Genomic DNA, 19,058 nt, shown 5'->3' with positions numbered 1-19,058 from the left:
GAATACATGTTTCCTCGGCCGCCTGGCTTTTTGTTTAATATGTGGATTTATTTGTGAAGGTGTGATAGCGCAGTGTTGCCACCATGTTCAAGCTCGGTATTTCAAGATATTCTGGGACATCTGCGAAATAACAGTAATGTTTTATTTAGACAGTTGTTGGTGGTTTGTTTTAGTTTTTTGGGGTTTTTTTTGGAGCAGAGTGTGGGACATGCGTGTTTTCCAGCCCCGCCCCACAAAAGGCCTTCCAATGTCCCGCCAGTCTAGCTGAGCTGAACTCTCACGTGTGCTACTCTGTGCATGATCAAATGTGCAGGCGCTTCAGCGATAACGATGCCCACAGCTGGCTGTGCCAGATAGATGGCTACTTTCAGGAGGCGGAAATAAACTGGTTGGCACGAGTCCAGATAGCCAAACAAAACCCAGTTTAGTTCCGTCATGTGGTGAATCCGGTGACATGCAGCTGCAGCACCAGGGCTCCCTGACCTGTTTATAGGGAACTGTCTTATTTGTGAGCGGGCAATTCAGGGGTTCAATGAAAGAGTATATGATGTACTTCCGGGGACAGCCCCAGTATCATGCTTCAGTGAGTGCAGCCCAAAACAAAATCGTACACCATTTTTAGAAGTGATGCTGTGTTTGTGCAGGCTGTCCCCAGAAGTGGTCAAATCCCACCATATCACACAGGGGTTCAATCGAGACTGCCATGCCCAGTTGGTCACTGTTCTGACATTGTTAGTTCCCACTTAGGTCACTGTCATTGAAAATGCACAAGCACCTTTCTCTTTTACCTGATATGACCGTATTATAAAACCAGTGGTGAACCGCTGTGTAACAAACAGCATATATCTCTGTGTGTTTGTACAGAGGCAGACTTGGTGATCAGTGAGGTGATGTGGTGGGACAACGGGGTGTACTTCTGCTCTGTCGACGCTCCTGGAGATACCGCTGGAGACTCGGACAAAGAAATCAAACTCATTGTGTACAGTAAGAAATAAAACCAAAAATAACATCAGTGGTTAAAAAAGAAAAATTCCATTTATGGCTGTTTGTAGCTACAAATGGGGGCCACAGTGTTTCGAAGTTTGAATGTGCCTGAAAATGCGTGTTGTGTAAATGGTGTCATCTGGATGTTGGGAGCTAGAACGACCTGTGCCAGTTGAGTAGCGTCACACAGTCGCCCTCCTTCTCCTTTCTCAGACTGGTTAACGGTGTTGGCTATCATCCTTGGTGGGGTCCTTCTCATCATTCTCCTCGGCATCTGCTGCTGCCAGTGCTGCCCACAGAAGTGCTGCTGCTATGTGCGCTGCCCCTGCTGCCCTCAACAATGCTGCTGTCCTGAAAAAGGTAGAAACCAGTGACTGATGGAGAAAACGTTCCTCCATTTGACATAGATGGATGTTGTAACACCCCATCCCATATTGAGTGTTACAGCACACGTTACTAGTACCAGCTTTGAATGAATGAATGAATGAATGAAAACTGTTTATTTCGAACATTTGATACAACAATTACAAGATAGATCAGTAAAGACAACAACAAAAAAGTTCCTACTGTGTACCCAACATGTCCGAAAAGGGGTAGGGTGAAGCATCAGCTTATTTATCCCTACCCCTTCTTCCCCACAACCAGTAATACCCTTTGCCACATATACACATAGATTCCTACACACCTAAACCGATATCAATATATATCAACATAGACACATATACGCATACATATATATACATACACACACACACATATATATATATATATATATATATACACAAACATAAATATACACCTACACATACCTACTTACATACAAATACTATATATTTACAAGCCGAAGCAAAAAACAAAAACACCCTAACCCTCATTACCCTTCCTCCTCCCTATACCTAGAAAAAAACATATTTTTGTACCGCTGTTTGAACTGGTTCATGCTTGGACATTGCTTGAGCCCCACTCCCAATCTGTTCCACATCCTCACCCCACAGACAGAAATACAGAAACCTTTTAATGTTGTTCGTGCCCACTGATGCTTTAAATTAAATTTCCCCCTCAGACTGCAATCCCCTGATCTGTTAAACATATTTTTAATATTTGCTGGAAGTAAATTGTTTATTGCTTTATACACGATTTGTACTGTTTGAAAATGAACCAAGTCTGTGAATTTTAAGAATTTGGATTGTAAAAATAGTGGATTTGTATGATCTCTATAGCCAGTATTATGAATAATTCTTATAGCCTTTATAAGTATTACCCCATACCTCTGCACAGTACTGTAAATATGGTAAAACCAGTGAGCAGTAAAGAATGCGGAGTGAGTTGTGGTCCAGAATATGTTTTGCTTTGTTTAGAACTGAAATGCTTCTTGACAGTTTACTTTGTATATGTTTTATATGAGTCTTCCAGTTTATCTTATCTATTATCACCCCCAGAAACTTATTTTCATGTACCCTTTCAATATCTACCCCCTCGACTTGTAACTGAACCTGTATGTCTGTATTACAATAGCCAAATAACATGTATTTTGTTTTACTTAAGTTTAATGATAATTTGTTTCTGTCAAACCATATTTTCAATTTTCCCATTTCTATACTGATCCTCCTCAGTAACTCCTGCAAATCCCCCCCTGAACAAAAAATGCTTGTCATCTGCAAATAATACTAATTTTAATATTTTGGAAACATTGACAATATCATTTATATAAATTAGAAACAGTTTTGGACCCAATACTGACCCCTGTGGGACGCCACAAGCATTGTCCAAGCATGATGATCTATATTCCCCCAACTTCACAAACTGTTTTCTGTTACTTAAGTAGCTTCTCACCCAGTGCAACACCAACCTCCTAATCCCATACTGTTCAAGTTTACTGATTAATATGTCATGATTGATTGTATCAAAAGCCTTTTTAAGGTCTATAAATATTCCAACTGAATGTAATTTGTGGTCTATGGCGTTTGTAATCTCCTCAACTGATTCTATTAATGCAAGTGATGTTGAACTATGTGCTCTGAATCCATATTGACTATCAGTAAGTAATTTATGCTTATTTATGAATTTGTCTAATCTATTATTGAATAACTTTTCTAATAATTTGGAAAATTGTGGAAGCAAAGAAACAGGTCTATAATTTGTGAAGTGGTGTCTATCCCCAGTCTTATACAGCGGCACAACCTTAGCTATTTTCATTTGATTGGGAAATTTACCGGTTTGAAATGATAAGTTACAGATGTATGTTAATGGTTCTACAATCCATTCAGTGACCTGTTTTACCACCACCATATCAATTTCATTTAAATCAGTAGATGTTTTATATTTACAATTATTCACAATGTCTATAATTTCTTTTCCATCCACTGCTGTGAGGAACATTGAACAGGGAATTTCTTTCTATGAGATTATTATCCCAATCCTCAGGTTGGGAATTGGGAATTTTTTCTGCCAAGCTTGGTCCAATATTTACAAAAAAAATTTTAAAACCGTTGACTACCTCATCCTTATTTTCCTTCTTGACATTATTATCAATGAAATACTGAGGGTAACTCTGTTTTTTATTACCATTTTTGATAATGCTATTTAATATATCCCATATTCCTTTAATATTGTTTTTGTTATTATATAATATGTTACTATAATATTCCTTCCTACATACCCGTATAATATTAGTTAATCTATTTTTGTATTTCTTATATCTATTTTCTGCCTCTTTAGTCTTTAGTTTTATGAATTCTCTATACATGTATTTTTGTTATTACATGCATTTCGTAACCTTTTCGTCATCCATGGTTGATCTTGGATTTTTTGTTTTCTGTAGTCTTGTTTAATTGGACAATTTTTATCATATAATGATGTAAATATTTGTAAAAAAGTTTCATATGCACTATCAACATCACTTTCACTGTATACCTTTTCCCAGTTTTGCTCCTGTAAATCCTTCTTTAGTGTGTTCATGTTTTCCTCTGTCCACACTCGCCTGTATTTTATTTTCTCCTCTGGCTGATTCCGCCGATGGTTTCTATTATAAACGATGGAAACTGGTAGATGATCACTAATGTCATTGATTAATAATCCACTCACAGTGTTATACTCAATATCATTGCTGAATATATTATCAATTAAGTTAGCACTATGGGATGTAATTCTGCTTGGCCTGGTGATTTTTGGATATAAACTCATACTGTACATTATACTGATAAATTCATCTGTTATTTTATGCCTATTTGGATTGAGCAGATCAATATTTAAGTCACCACAAATGAATACAGTTTTTTGATTAGTTTTTGAGAACGTTTTTTTTCCATACAGTCAGTGAATGTTTCAATACTAGATCCTGGTGCTCTATATATACAGCTGACTAATACATTTTTGCTTTTTTTCTTCACATATTTCAATAGTTATACATTCTAATAAGTTATCAATCACAGTTGACATATTGTCTACTATTTTATAATCCATGTTCTTATCCACATACACAGCCACTCCTCCTCCACTCTTATTCTTTCTGTTTACACAATTAAATTCATATCCATCCAGTTCAAAATCCATTCCTTTATCTTCATTGATCCATGTTTCTGATATAGCAATTATGTTAAATATTTTTTTAAATTGACTTAAATATTCTTTAATGTTGTTAAAGTTTGCATATAGACTTCTGCTGTTGAAATGGATTATTGATAATTTGTTATCCGTTTTAATGATCCGATTAAACTGTTCATCTGTATAATAGCAACAACTGTCATTGATATTTGAGAAGAAATTATTGTCCGGTGTATTTAAATGTTCTCAGTTCTTCTTCTCCATGATCAGCAATCCTTTGAGTTATATCCTTCTTGTCTCCAGATGTAGATGATGTAGTAGATGAATAGGTTCCTCTGGTCTGTGTCATGGTGTTGTGATGTGTTTGTGTCCTCATACCTTATTGGTCGTATTTGTCCAGATCCTTGATGTTCCTGATTACCATAACCTTCGCTTGTTCTGGTGTTCCATTCAATTTGATAAATGTTTTGCAGTTGGATGTCCATGTCTGTTGAATTTTTCCCTGCTTTTTTAAGAAACGAGCTTTCCTGGCGATGTCTGCGTTTCTTTTGGTCAGATGTTCATTGATGAACACGTTTGTTCCTTTGAGTTTCCGTCCCTGTTTTAACAATGCCGTTTTCTGTTGACAAACCTCATTATAACTGCTCGCTTGTCTCCATCCTCTCTCCTGGGCAGGGGGTGGCACACTTCAATGTTATTACAGTCCATTTGAATACCTTCAGATTGCAGGAAGTCAGCCACCTGTTGTTCCACTGAGCTGACCTCCTGCTCACTGGCCTCCCCTCCGCTGTGTTCTGACACCGCCCGTGCGTAGGATCGAGGTTTAATATGAATTCCTGTAATAACGTCGTTCATCCTTGTGTACTGTTCCAACTCTGCAACACGGTTCTCCAGGTACACCAGACGCCTGTCTTTCTCTGCATTCTGGATCCGGAGAGCCTTCACTTCTTCCACCAGCTCCATAATGGATTTCTGCTGCATTTTAACAACAGAGATTTCCTCAGACAAAATGTCCAGGGACTTCTTGATATCATCTCCCTCCTCCGCCGTCAGTGCCTTCTTCGGACCCATGGTCAGATAACTCCGCGCTGGCACCTCGGGCCTCGGTAAAGCCGCGCCGGTGGAACTGCGCTGACGCTTCGGGTTTCAGGTGGAGCCGCGCCGCGCTTTATTAAACCTCACCTTACCACGTTTATTAAATCAAAATATTAAAACTTCATGATATGATTACGTTTAAAATTGTGCAATTAATGTATAAAGTGAAAAATAAGCAACTGCCCGTCAGAATTCAAGAATTTTTTTTAAGGAGCGAGAGGGAAAATATAATTTAAGGGGCTTGTATCATTTTAAAATTGCTGGCGCTCGGACAACCAGGAAAGGCTTTTGTGTTTCTACTTGTGGCCCTAAAATATGGAATAATCTGTCAAAGGACCTCAAGCGATGTCCAAATGTCAATCAGTTTAAACACAAATATAAGGAAATGATGTTCTCTGAATATGTGAATATTGTCTAAATTCTCTGAAAATTCAATATATGGTTGAAGAACTATATAGTTGTTGGTTAAAGTATGGACAATGAAGTTATTAATGTTTGTTTTTTTGTTTTTTTTGGATTATGCAATGTGTGCTGTTATTGGTGTGGATATGATGAGGAATTTGAGTTTGATTATTTTAAGGTCTCTGATGTTCTGCTCACTTTGTTTTGTTTGGTTTTGCTGTGATAAGTAAAAGTTACTGAGGTAAAAGGGGTAGGTGTATATAAGCTTTGCTTCTACCTACACCCTTTCAGTTGCATGGGTTGACTGGCTCAGAAATCAGTTTTGTATTATTTTATTGCAAAGTGCAGAATAAACTTGAACTTGAACCTTCTCCACCTTCTCAAATCATAAGTCCGAATTTTCGGTTTCTGTGTCATTACACTTGGTTAACTAGTTAGCTGTGCTTTAACAAGTTCCACTAATCACTGCTCAGAGGGGTTGACTTTGCAATGTTTTAAGGTGCTAATTGCTGATTTACATTGGTGGCTGATGTCAACACAAACCTTAATACATAATGTTGTGCTGTATGTTTTGAACACAGACCCAGTTACATTCACTCACTCACTGTTTTGAGGAAATGTCACTGTATCATGTATTTATTCCACGAGAAGACTTTCTGTATAATATACTGTTAAAGTCCATGTTCTCCTCATCTTTCAGCAATGATACAGCATCGTTTGATGAAGCAAGCTCAGAGAGCCATGACTCCGTGGCTGGGAGGCCAGCCCATATACGGGCCCATGGGCCACGCCTCCTCCCAGATGAACCCACTGTTATACGCAGGTACTCACACTCAAGCATAACCCCTATAGATAATGGGCCATGATGTCACAAAGCATTGCATTCTGGGATTGCTGCCGCCATGTTCATGTTCACTCACACGGAAATCAACAGCGGCGACTGGGTGTGTTAATGATTTTTTTTTCCTCTTTTTTGCACATTTGTGTTAATTTGTTTGTGTGTACTGTATTTCCATGTCATGACTACTGAATAGTAATAAAAAATAAACGCACGCAGCGACGCTTGACAAGTAACAACAAACAACCGAAGGAAAAATAAAAATACAATATTGGGTGAGAAAATCCACAGCAAATTAGAGAAAGAAGCTCAGCAAGGAGGCAAACAAGTGTTATTTGGCCAAACTAGAGACAGTTTGAACACAGTGTTCTGCTGATTTTGATGAGCTGTGGATGCTAAGGTTCCCTTAGATCTTCTCCTACATCATTTGAGGGGTCAACACCTACACATACAAGGTGTTTCTGAATTACAAATCACTCGATGCCCACATTCAGTTGACCAGGGGCTGGCTGCAGGATGTGCAGATGTTTAAATGCAGCAACAAGAAGTCCATCATGTGCACAAATACAGGTTGCTACTCCATCTGTCTCACTGTCGAACACAAACATGTCACAACCAAGTAACTTATTTTAATACTTGCTTCTATGTTTGTACTTGTCTTTGTTCACTCGGCAATCTGATTGATCTGAAAAGTCTAACTGCATTGTGGAATTTCAAAACACAACATTTACCTCTGGTAGTGCTAGTGTTAATGTACAGCTTGTGTGAACAAAAGGCCCACAATGCATTGCGTTGCTGATGGTACAATCCCGTTTTCTATACATTTGAATATATTGGGTTTTTAGTTATATACTTTAATGTTTGTGTCTTTCCAGGATCTGTTTCAGGGAAAAGCTTCCCCTTGAAGCCGATGCCTCTACCCCCTCCTCAGTCTTCAGCGTACAGCATGCCTCCCCCTAGTGTCCATAGTAACCATGCCAACAATAATCAGATGCTTGATTACCTGGAGAGCCAGGTGAGGGGGATGGACATGACCAGTCCTCTCCTACAGGTGTGTCATCTCCAATTTCATCACCTAATCCAATTATCTTTACGGCAACACTTATTTTTAACACAAAATATGTTCTGAGCAAAATGTACCTCTTTTTTTGTTGTGTAGTGCAACTTCTTTACATGGGGGGGTTTACATCACCTGTTTGTTTATTTATTAGGATCCCTATTAGCTGCAGCTACTCTTCCTGGGGTCCACACAAAACAACCAAAATATACAATAATCAAAAATCAAAAATGCATTAAGAAATATATGTATATAAAAAATAACAAAGGAAAAAAAACTATCAGCTTCCTCTCACATTAATCATCACTTCTGGTCAAACAATATACACAAAAAACTTGTCTGAAATAGAAAAAAAACCAAGATTACTCAATACGTCAGTAAATACTGCTGCAGAAGTTCCCTAAACCAACATTCATTTGCAATAAGTTTAATACATTGCGGCAGTGAATTCCATTCCTTCATACCCCTAAATAAGACAGTGTGTTGTTTTTTTTTTTTTATGGCATTAGTCCTGGCCACAGGTAACGTAACATTTCTCACCACAGCATGTCTGGTTATGTATCTATGATTTTCTGAACAGAAGGAGAAATTCCAGAACAAAATACGAGGTAACTTGGTGACAATCTTTCTAGTAAAAATAATCAGTGAATATAAAAGTCTAACAGTCAGTTTAAACTTTTATGCATTGTAATAATGTTGGTCCTATAACTACATTTAAGTGTTATACAAGCAGCCCTATTTCGAGTAATCTGTAGTTTATTAATCATTTCACCAGAAGCATTTGACCAAACTGCTGGGCAATAATCCAGGTATACTAGTAATAATGATTTGATAGCGTAATGCAGTGTTGTACAACTTAAAAACCTTGCATGTCTTCTCATAATCAATATACCTCTGCTCATTTTTACAAAAATATTTTTAGATGTTTTTTCCATAGTTTAGAATCTACTGTTACACCCAGCCGCTTAGTCTCTTGTACCTGATTTATTCTCATATTATTAATTCTAATTTTAATACAGGATTTTTCATAACGTGACTAGAGCCAGTAATCATACAATTAGTCTTTGCTATATTTAACACTAGCTTATTGGATGTAACCCAGTCATCTACCTAAGCAGTTCAATGTTTAAGACAGTTTCTAAATCATTGTGTGAGCATGCTGATGCATAAATGGCAGAATCATCTGCATACATCACTATATTGTATTTTGATGGGTAAGAGATGAGAACTGTTTAAAATCCTCTGTTCCTCCATAGTTGACTTACGTGTGTAATTCCTTAACAAGTAACTAATATTCAGAGAATTTAAAGATTCCATGTGAAATTTAAACTTAAAAAATATCCCTACACACAATTTCAGATTGTCTTCATATTTGCTCAAACAAAATAATCTGAGATGGCAGAATACACTCTGAAACAGCTTATTTCTCTACAATTCTAATATGTTTCTCATATATTTTGTAAAACGTAGCAAGAAATAAACACTTCTAAATGTAAAAATATTTTTGAAACCAGATAACACCTCAGGGATGCCCATCAAGCAACAAAGCAAACTGCTTGTTGTCGTCATTTTTAGATAATGTTTACAACACTCACCTCAACCTTGACACTAGGAACTGAGGTGAGGTCTGACATTTCCAAGGCTTGTTCCTGAGTGTTATTATAGTCTTGATTTACACAATGAGAACACTGTATGATTAGATTTGTCAAATAATGACATTTATGTATATCATTCAACTCTAACGTCTGTAGATTGCATCAGATGTGACGTTTCAGTTTTTATCATTTTGTTGTAATTCTGTTCTGGCAACTAGACATTCATGTAAAAAAAATTCCAGTGATTTCCCCTTAAATATGAATAAACTGAGGTACAAAGAAACCTTTTGAAGCAGATTTTGGGTCATCCACAAAATTTGCTCTTTGCTGACTTGGGGACATTTTGCCACAAAATGTTGAGGTTTACTTGGTTGTTTGACACAGTTTGTCTCTTGGGGAGGAAAGTTATTGTGTTTTGTTTGATTGTGTGTCTGGTCTTCTTGCAGTCATTGTGTAGAGTTGTGGAAAGGCTGCCACCTGGTGGCTTCATTGTTCTGCTGGTGGACTTTAATGCTCACAAGACTGGGTTGGAGAAGCAACCTGTGTGATATGAACCAGAGTGGTGTTTTGTTGTTGGACATCTACGCTAGCTAAAAAAAAAACAAAAAAACACCGTATTTGAATATTGGGGCTTTCATTGGTGTACTACTGTAGATGTAGTATCAGCTCTACAGATGTGTGCTGTCCACTTTGGTCATATGGGGGGAACAGAACTCTCAGCTGATCACGTGGTGGTGAAATGCTTCTGGTAGGTGGGGTAGTGGAGGAGGCTACTGGAAACCAGCACTAAAGGTGAGTTTAACCTGGGAACTTCTGGCTGAGGTCCACATGTTGAGGATTTTCAACTGTTAGATCAGAATAATAATGATTTTGTAGCCCAATGCATGATTCCACAAAGACAGCAAATAGGGAAAATGAATTAGTCAGGTCCATAAGTATTGGGATGGTGACATAGTGAGGTTCTGGACAGAGCTGTTTGGCGATGCTTATGTCTTTGCAGAAGAACGAAGATCCCAGCCTTTACGCTCCTGTTGCTACCTGTCTAATGCCGCTTTCACATGTTGGCTGTGAGCAGCAGACTAAAGTGGATGTTCCATTATTCTCAATGAGAGGTTGACGGAAAAATTCTGCAGCCTCTGGCTGTAAGCACGGCAACCATGCGGCATGTCGGCACTTGCCTTCAACATTTACCGCAACGACAAGGATAAACCAGATATTGTTTTATCTTAACAAGGAGCAAAACCAGACAGCAAGAAATGGATTAACCTGGTTTTATTAAGGTAAATAAACTTTTTAGGCTGCCATCAGAGCCAGGTCTTCCTGTTTTCATTATAAAGCTGTGCAAGGTGCCTCACGTTATCGCCTACAGTCTGCCAATGCAGGTGACAGAAATTCTGCTATGACAAACACTCTGACGGTTTTTCTGCCACCGACGTGAACGCAGCATTACTCTGTGAGACGCTCACTCATATCCAAAGGTGGATCCTTGGGTACTGCTGGAGTGGCTCTGTGCCAAACTGTTAGAAACTTTTTTTGGCACTTTATAGTGATGGGTTTTACACTAAATGTAAGGATTATTTTTTATTTCTTCAAAATTTTTCATTATGCATACAAAAAAGAACAAACAAGAACAAGAGATGTACATAATACAATAACCATTCAGTGTTACTTTTACCAGTAATACACAGGATTATAGAAATTCCGGCCGTCAAGGCAAAATATATGCTCTCCATTTCTCCAGATTCTGTCAAACTTGAACCTTTTGAAGTCTCTTATGAAATATAATGCATTCCATGACAAATATTGAATACACAAGCTTCTGCCAGTCATCCAGATTTGGAGATGAAGATTTCAACCATTTCCTAGTAATACATTTCCGTGCTGCTAAACTCAGCATTTCAAACAAACATTTTGTGCCTTTATCTGTGTCTATAGAATATATATATATATATATATATATATATATATATATATATATATAAAACAAATAACAGCTTAAGGTTGTCTGAAAATTTAACATTGCTTTCAATTCAATTTGAACCAAATTCCCCAAAAAAATTAATGATGGGCATGACCAAAACAAATGGTATAGTTTTACTCCTTGTGCCCTGCAGTTTTTCCAACAATTAGAAGAACCAGAGTAGTGTGAACTTTGTGCTGGAGTGATAAAGTATCTAACAGTTTAACAGTTTATTTGTTTAGTGCATAATAATAAACATCTCAATGCACTTACAATAAATTAAAGTAAAACACAGATATAACTAAAATGATAAAATATAATAGCTTAAAATACTTGTTTAAAATAATATAGCTTTAAGTGTCTCTTAAAATTGTCCAAATCTAGGATTTTAATGTCACTGAGTAGAGAGTTCCACACATGTGGTGCAGCGTGTGTGAAAGCTCGAGTCCCAACCTGAGTTCGACATCTAGGAACCTTCAGGTTGAGCTGGCTACAAAGGCTCTTCCAGCCAAAACTTCTCAGTGTGTTTGAACTAGTGATTTACCACTGAAAAGCACAGTGTTTTAACCAGATATTATCCGTTATTACGTTGCTTGATGTAATTTGTGTTTACTTTTTTAATCTCTTGAAAGTATCTATCATTTTGAAATCAATTTTAGACCTGAATCTGCTGCATATAATTTTATAATTGTCTTCAAAATAGGCATTTCAAAAACATTCCTGCTCTTTGACATAAAACTATTTATATAATGACGGATTTGTAAAAACCTGAAAAAAAGCTATTTTGTAATTGGTGTCGTCTCATTATAGACTGAAAATTTCTTATTGTTCCATTATGAAAAAAGTAATATATGCTGATAAGCCTTGTTTTTGCCAAATTTTAAACCTTGCGTCTGTTTTACCAGGCGTAAATTGAGCATCATGAGAAGCCCAGCGTAAGGCTTTAATCTCTCTGTAAATTAATTTTTATTTATGAAATTTAGCCACAGTTTCAATGAAACATTAATCCATTGATTATCTTTCTAAATCTGCTCTTTGATAAGTTTTTTTTTTATTTCCAAGTCTTGCTTGCATTGGACATTCTCTGGAGAATTTTGTAAGGATTATTTTTAGTACAAATCATCACTTTTACAACCAGTTTTGTTTAGACAGGGGATGGAACATTTCCTAGTCACTGAATGTGTATCATGGACTTAATTGTCATGACTCATTGGGAAATACAAACAGAATGGCATCTATGGTAAGTCTTTCTGGAGTAGGTAGTTCTCAAAAACTGACTGTGCAAGAAGAGACAAGTGAACCACCAACATGCCCACGCAACTCAAGTTTATCTGTTTCTGTGGCCGTGATGCGTGGAACTGAATAGCATAAAGATTTATTTCGTTCTTGAATCAGCTTTGCTTGACAATTCTCAAGGTTGTGGTCATTCCTGTTGTGTGTACATCTTTTCCTACCACACTTTCCCTTCCAGTCAACAAGGGGGGAGGTTATGGTTTTGTGGTCAAACAGTTGGTTAGAGACCAGAAAATCCTCTGTTCAACCCCCCCCCCCACCCCACCCCACCACCACCACCACCACCACCACCATTCCCCACCCAAACCGGAAAATCACTCAGGGGAATGGGTTAAGGTCCTTAATCCCCCAGTTACTCTTGGTGTACAGTTGAGCACCTTGCATGGCAACGCCCTGACACCGGTGTGTGAATGAATGGATGAAGGCATTATTGTAAAGTGCTTTGAGCTTCTGATTCAGATGGATAAGTATTATATACATGCAGTCCATTTGCCATTTATAACTTTCCGTGAATGGGTGATTCTTTAACTACGGGCACTATTGGCCTTGTAAATGTAATTTCCACCACACCATTGCCTTACAATATAAAGCGCCTTGGGGCAACTGTTTGTTGTGATTTGGTGCTATATACATGTGCTCTGATGTTACTGTTTATCTCCATAGAAACTACCCACACAATCTTTCATACAAACTTTTTAAAGGGACATTATTGTTGTGGTGGAAATTACGGTAATAGTGTGGGACAACTACATTTCGTTTAAAAAAAAAAATCACAACAGTTGTATGACATTGAATACCCCAATTATGTTTTGATTATTTTACTGATATTTTATTCAGAGATGTTTTAAAACATTAGAAAAAATGTTTGTTTACTATTCATTTTTATCATTGAAGATCATAAGTCTGGGTGTGGGACAAGCACAAAATGGCAATATTTGCATATAATGATGCTGAAAAAAGGTGAAAAAGTCATCATAGACTACTAGGACAAATTTCTTAACACTTTCATTGTAAAGATAACTATAAAAGTGTGAAATTTCCCCTTTTTTCTTTTTTTCATAAAATATGATCAAGGGACATAAAAGTGCCCGTAGTCTAAGAATCACCCGAATATGCTTTGATGCAACACTCTCTGAACAGCCAGCCCTTTCACCAGTGACCTCTTGTGTCAGTGTGTGTCTTCTGGACAACTGTCAAGTCGAAGGTCTTTCCCATGATTGTGGCTGTGTGTACTGAACTGCACTGCAGTGGTATTTACTACTCAAACTTGAAATTAAATATTCTAATATCTAATATTTTGAGATACTATTTTTATATATATATTTTCTGAGCTGTCAGCCATAGTTTTCAAGCATTTTCAAAACTGATACATTTTTGTTTCTATGTAGTACATCTAAAATGTTTGAAAGTCTCACTTTATAAAATAACTGACAAAAGTATATTAAATGTTTCATTACTCAAGGCCAAAATATGGCCGTCGAGTATTGCAAATTCTGTCTGTCCATCCGTCTGTCTGTGCTCAGCACAAGTCCAGTCCTATTAGTGCCAGGGAACTTTCTTGGACATTTTCACCTGTGTGAAACTGCCTCCTTTTGTTATAGTGCAGCAGATAAGTGAAACAATCATGCAAATGGTGATAAAAGCATCAAATTCAACAGAAATACTCCTTAGACATGCCTCTTTTGAAAAACCGATTGGCCACTTGACTTTTCAGTCGGTGGTCAGGTAGGGGTCAATTGAAGAATTACACAGAGGTCAAAACTAAAAGATGCTCCAATCATATTGAAAAATATTCCACATTATTTGCCTGACCATAAAGATTCCAAAAAGGTATAGTTTGGACTATCTGTGACTGAATTCTATGGGGTTACGGGATACAAAAGCAAGGATGGTGACAAAGCTCAGTTTCATTTTGTACAGGGGTCAAAAGTTAAAGTTGCTCCAATTTTGGTAAAAAGTGATGCAAATTATTGGTTGAGCTAATAGGATTAATAAATGGAATCGTTTTGACAGTGTTGAATGCTTGGTCTCCAAAGTAAAGATCAAACAAGGTCTACGTCTATTGGATTCTGACATGTGACATATGTTACCCCGTAACGTGATAAGTAAGGATGGTACATGGGCCAAACTATTCCTTTTTAAAACCGTGTTAACTAGTAATTTGCATCACTTTTTACCAAAATTGGAGCAACTTTAACTTTTGACGCCTGTACAAACCGACACTGACCTTTGTCACCATTCTTGCCGTTTTTATCCCATAACTCCATAGAATTCAGTTACAGACTGTCCAAACCATACCTTTTTGGAATCTTTATGATCAGGCAAATAATGTAGCATAGGTTTCAATATGATTGGAGCATCTTTTAATTTTGACTCCTGTGTAATTCTTCAATTGACCTCTCCCTGAACGCCAACTGAAAATTCAAGTGGCCAATCGGTTTTTTCAAAAGAGGATTGTCTGAGGACTATTTCTGACAAATCTGATGCTTTTTTTTTTTTCTTCACCATTTGTAGGATTCCACTCTAAATATTCTCTTATCTGCTGCACTATTAGGTAAAGTTACCATCATAAATACAGACTGCAAAGCTTTTAATTTGCATTCCAATTATCTATGGTCATGAAAACTGGGGAGTGGCAGAAAGGAGGATACGTTTTGCCAAAATGACTTTTCTTCACTTGATACTCAGACTCTTTCTTTCGTTCTATTTTGGTGCTGTATGAATCATGGAAGACTGATAGTTTAATAAATTGCTTAGATTTGAGGTAATGTCTTTATTGGTGTGATTGTTAGTTCACAGATTGTGTGGTTTTCAGTATTTACTTATTTCTTCTTTCTGTTCTAAAGCCACAATTGGCTCCGCCCCCACACCTGCAGCAGGTGCCACCTCCTTCCCAGCACATCCCTATCTCTGTTCCATTTTCACCTGGTCCTCCCAGCATGATCTCCGCCCTTGATGATGGCCCTATGGAGCGCCGCGTCATCACACTTCCACCAATACGAGAGCAGCAGCCGAGCAGATTTCCCCCTCCCGCACCAAAGACTCGGCCCCCAAGCTCCAGCGAGAGCAACCGCAGTAGCTTTGGGCGTCGTGATGGTCAAGGAGCAGCGGCCAGACGCTACCCCTCAGTGACTCAATCAAGAGGTGTTCGTCATAGCTACAGCCAGGATTCGCTGGATGGACGGAGTCACAGTGGGGCGCGGGGGGGCATGGACCGTCCCCGCTCCCGTTCCCGGGATGACCTGTTTGACACAAGGTCCAGAGGACACTACTCTCCTCCGGCATCACGACGATCAAGAGGCGGATCCTGGTGCTCAGATGATGACATCAGTCAGAGAGGAGGAAAAGGGAGGGGAGGTGGCGGCGGCGGAAGCAGCGGTGGCTGGGTGGACAAACCTCAGTTCTACACGGAGTATGAGCCCGGACAAAAACCAGTAGCCCGGAAGAATGAGCGCTTCTCTGTAAGGCACTCGCTGCTTTAGTTGAAACACTTTAAATGTCACACATACTTGTAGTTGAACACACACACACACCTGTGAGGTGTAGAAACATCAGCACACATAGTAACAAATGCAATGTTTGACTGCTGGTAGTGTGACTCTAAAGTCAGTGTGTCTGTCTCAGGACAAGAGTGCACGCAGTGGCACCAGTGTCATCATCTGAAGCTCCGCACCTGTGAATCACACCGTGACCTCTGTGTCAAACCTCACGACACCTGAGAGCTGGTCGTGTCGTGTGGAAGGAGTGTGTGCCGCCAGTTTTAATTGTAATGGTTTAATTAATCGCTGACATTTGCTTTGTGAGGAGCGAGCAGGTCAGTGCAGCACAGACGGATTCACACTGTTTTAAAAAAAAATTAAACATGATGTTTATGAAGAAATTACTTGGATTAAATAACTTCTTACAGACTATTTTTAAGCCTGTGTAATGTCTCCTACAGATGTATTATTATGAGTGGAAATACAGTGATATTTTGAGGAAATGTACACAAGAAGCATAATTTTCAAATTGGACTTTTACAATTGGTTTAGTTTGGTTGTAACATGGTTTTGTTTCCTATATTTATTTAAACCCAGACAACTGACACCAGAAGGAATGACTTTCTCAGGGCCAGTAAATAAAAAATACAAAAAAAAAATAGTTTTGTTTTAGCATTAGTAACAGGAAATTTGGTTATGTCTTACATTTGTAAAACGTTTTTGTTTTTAATGCTTTTTCAGTTTGGATGTGTTGAAGTGACTGGCTTCACTCTATTTCTTTTTTCTTTGAATATTTTTGACTGCCGTTTCTAACTGGTGTTGAAATGTTTTTTTTTTCTTTTTTTATATCAAATGTACATAAGACTAATACAGTACTTATCCAAGTGTAAGTAATGTAGTTTGTGTGATTTTAATGTAGGAATTAAATGATGCAAATAAAGATTGAGGCAGGCTCACAATAGTTGGTTAAATTCATGTCACAGTAGTACAGTATGTAAAACTAATGCAATTATTTTCATGGAATTGACAGCAGATAAGAGATTATTCTCCTCCTGATGTTAATATTGTGGTCCTTTGTGACAGTGGTATATTTTAATTGACATATTGAGCTTCTAAATAATACAAATAAAATGATTTCCTCATTTTATGTTTTGTAGGCTAATGGTGGTTTTGTTGGTTGATGACTAAATGTACATTTCTGAGTGTCTACACAACATTCATTAATTTACTGTACCTGCTTATTCCAGTTAAGGGTCACAGGGAAGCTGGAGCCTAGCTCAGCAGTTATTGGGTGAGAGGTGGGATACATCCTGCACAAGCTGCCAGTCGATCACAGCGCCAACACACATTCACACTCGTGCTCAGTTTAAAGTTAACGTGTACATATTTGGAATCGGGAGAAAGCCGGAGAACCTGGAGGCAAACCTGCTCACTCCTGAGAAAGGACATAATACAGCTTTAAGCTGGTCTCCCCTTGCCATTTTTTGGGGGTGGGGGTCGTGCTTTGATTGCTTTTCCTGATTCCAAAAATGAGGGCACTAGACACAATTCATTAGAGTAGGAGACTAAAGTTGTCGACTACAAGCAGTACTGAGCACAGGCCCGTGATGCGAGAGCCTCTGCGCATGCTCATATGGGTACTGTGCAGACTAAATGTGCTAATGTCTGGTTATGACAAAACTTTTCCAGGAAGTTAAAATGTATCTGTTCACATCTGAGATAAAACGGTCAGATTCTGTAAAGACTTTCAAGTCCAGACTTAAGACGCACTTATTTTCGCTTTTGTATGGCTTACTTACTGGCATAGTATGTTACTATGCTTCCTATCCCTTTAAATTAATTTTATTAGTAATGGAATAGATCTTGGCCTCAATTTTATCTAAATTCTGAGTCTGTTAGTGAAGCTTAGGGCTAGTGGCCGGTGATCACCTTAGTATTTTCTCTGCTTTCCTGTCAATTTAATGTTGATTAAGCATTAGGTGTGGTTTTTCCGGCCGACTGATTCTGCTCTCTCTGTCCGAGGTGTGAAGAGAAATGCGCGGGAGTGGTGTCTGTGGACAATGGGATGCTGGACTTACAATGAGATGTCATGCCTGAAGCTGATACAGCAGATTTTTTTAAATTCCTGTTTTCTGTTTCTTCAGTTATGTAAAACTTTGTAAAAGCCTTGTAACTGGTAGAATGACCTAAGCAGCGGGTCACCCCTCTGAGTCTGGTCTGCTTGAGGTTTCTTTCTCAAATCATCAGAGAGAGTTTTTCTCTCACCACTGTCACCTGTGTGCTTTCTCTAGGGGCTGGTAAGGTTAGATCTTACTTGTGTGAAGCACCTTAAGGAAATGTTAAGGAAATGTGATTTGGTGCTATATAAATGTAATAAATTGAATTGAATCAGCCATTTATGCACACAGATTTATGTTTAAACTGTGTACGAACATTTTGTCGCAAAGTATGGAATTTATGAACTTGTGCTTTGATTTAGAAATGTGTGTAAATGTAGGCACAACTCTGACGGTGCATACACATAGCATCTAGTGGTACAATAGAACAGGGAACCTGTATATAGAAAGCATTGCTGCTCTGATACACTTTAATTCGTCAAATTAAATACACAAAAGCTGTTCATACAGGTGTCTTTTGTGGGCTTTGACGCCAATGAGGCTGCATGTCTGTTTCTAACTCAATACTTATACATACTTGTACTTAATTAACTTGAGGAATTTGTAATATCAAGTTAAAAACAGATGTGTACTTTTCTGAACTCAACTGCATCTTTTGACTTTCACATATAAATGAAAACCTTTACCATGACAAA

General features: G+C 38.0%; 1 protein-coding gene across 1 annotated transcript in view; it reads left to right on the top strand.

Moving 5' to 3' along the window:
• LOC117531392 (immunoglobulin-like domain-containing receptor 1) overlaps positions 1-17,205 on the top strand; it is a 35,247-nt gene extending 18,042 nt beyond the window's left edge. Inside the window, exons 4-9 of the mRNA XM_034194490.1 lie at positions 865-984; positions 1,198-1,344; positions 6,725-6,847; positions 7,738-7,913; positions 15,614-16,228; positions 16,392-17,205. Of these exons, the coding sequence (XP_034050381.1) occupies positions 865-984; positions 1,198-1,344; positions 6,725-6,847; positions 7,738-7,913; positions 15,614-16,228; positions 16,392-16,430 (1,220 nt within the window). The 3' untranslated portion in view covers positions 16,431-17,205. The remainder of the gene's footprint in view (positions 1-864; positions 985-1,197; positions 1,345-6,724; positions 6,848-7,737; positions 7,914-15,613; positions 16,229-16,391) is intronic.
• Positions 17,206-19,058: the final 1,853 nt, after the last annotated feature.

This window comes from Thalassophryne amazonica, chromosome 2, assembly GCF_902500255.1.
Source record: "Thalassophryne amazonica chromosome 2, fThaAma1.1, whole genome shotgun sequence".
In the NCBI taxonomy this organism is placed as follows: Eukaryota; Metazoa; Chordata; class Actinopteri; order Batrachoidiformes; family Batrachoididae; genus Thalassophryne; species Thalassophryne amazonica.
This window is presented reverse-complemented; position numbering and strand designations above follow the sequence as displayed.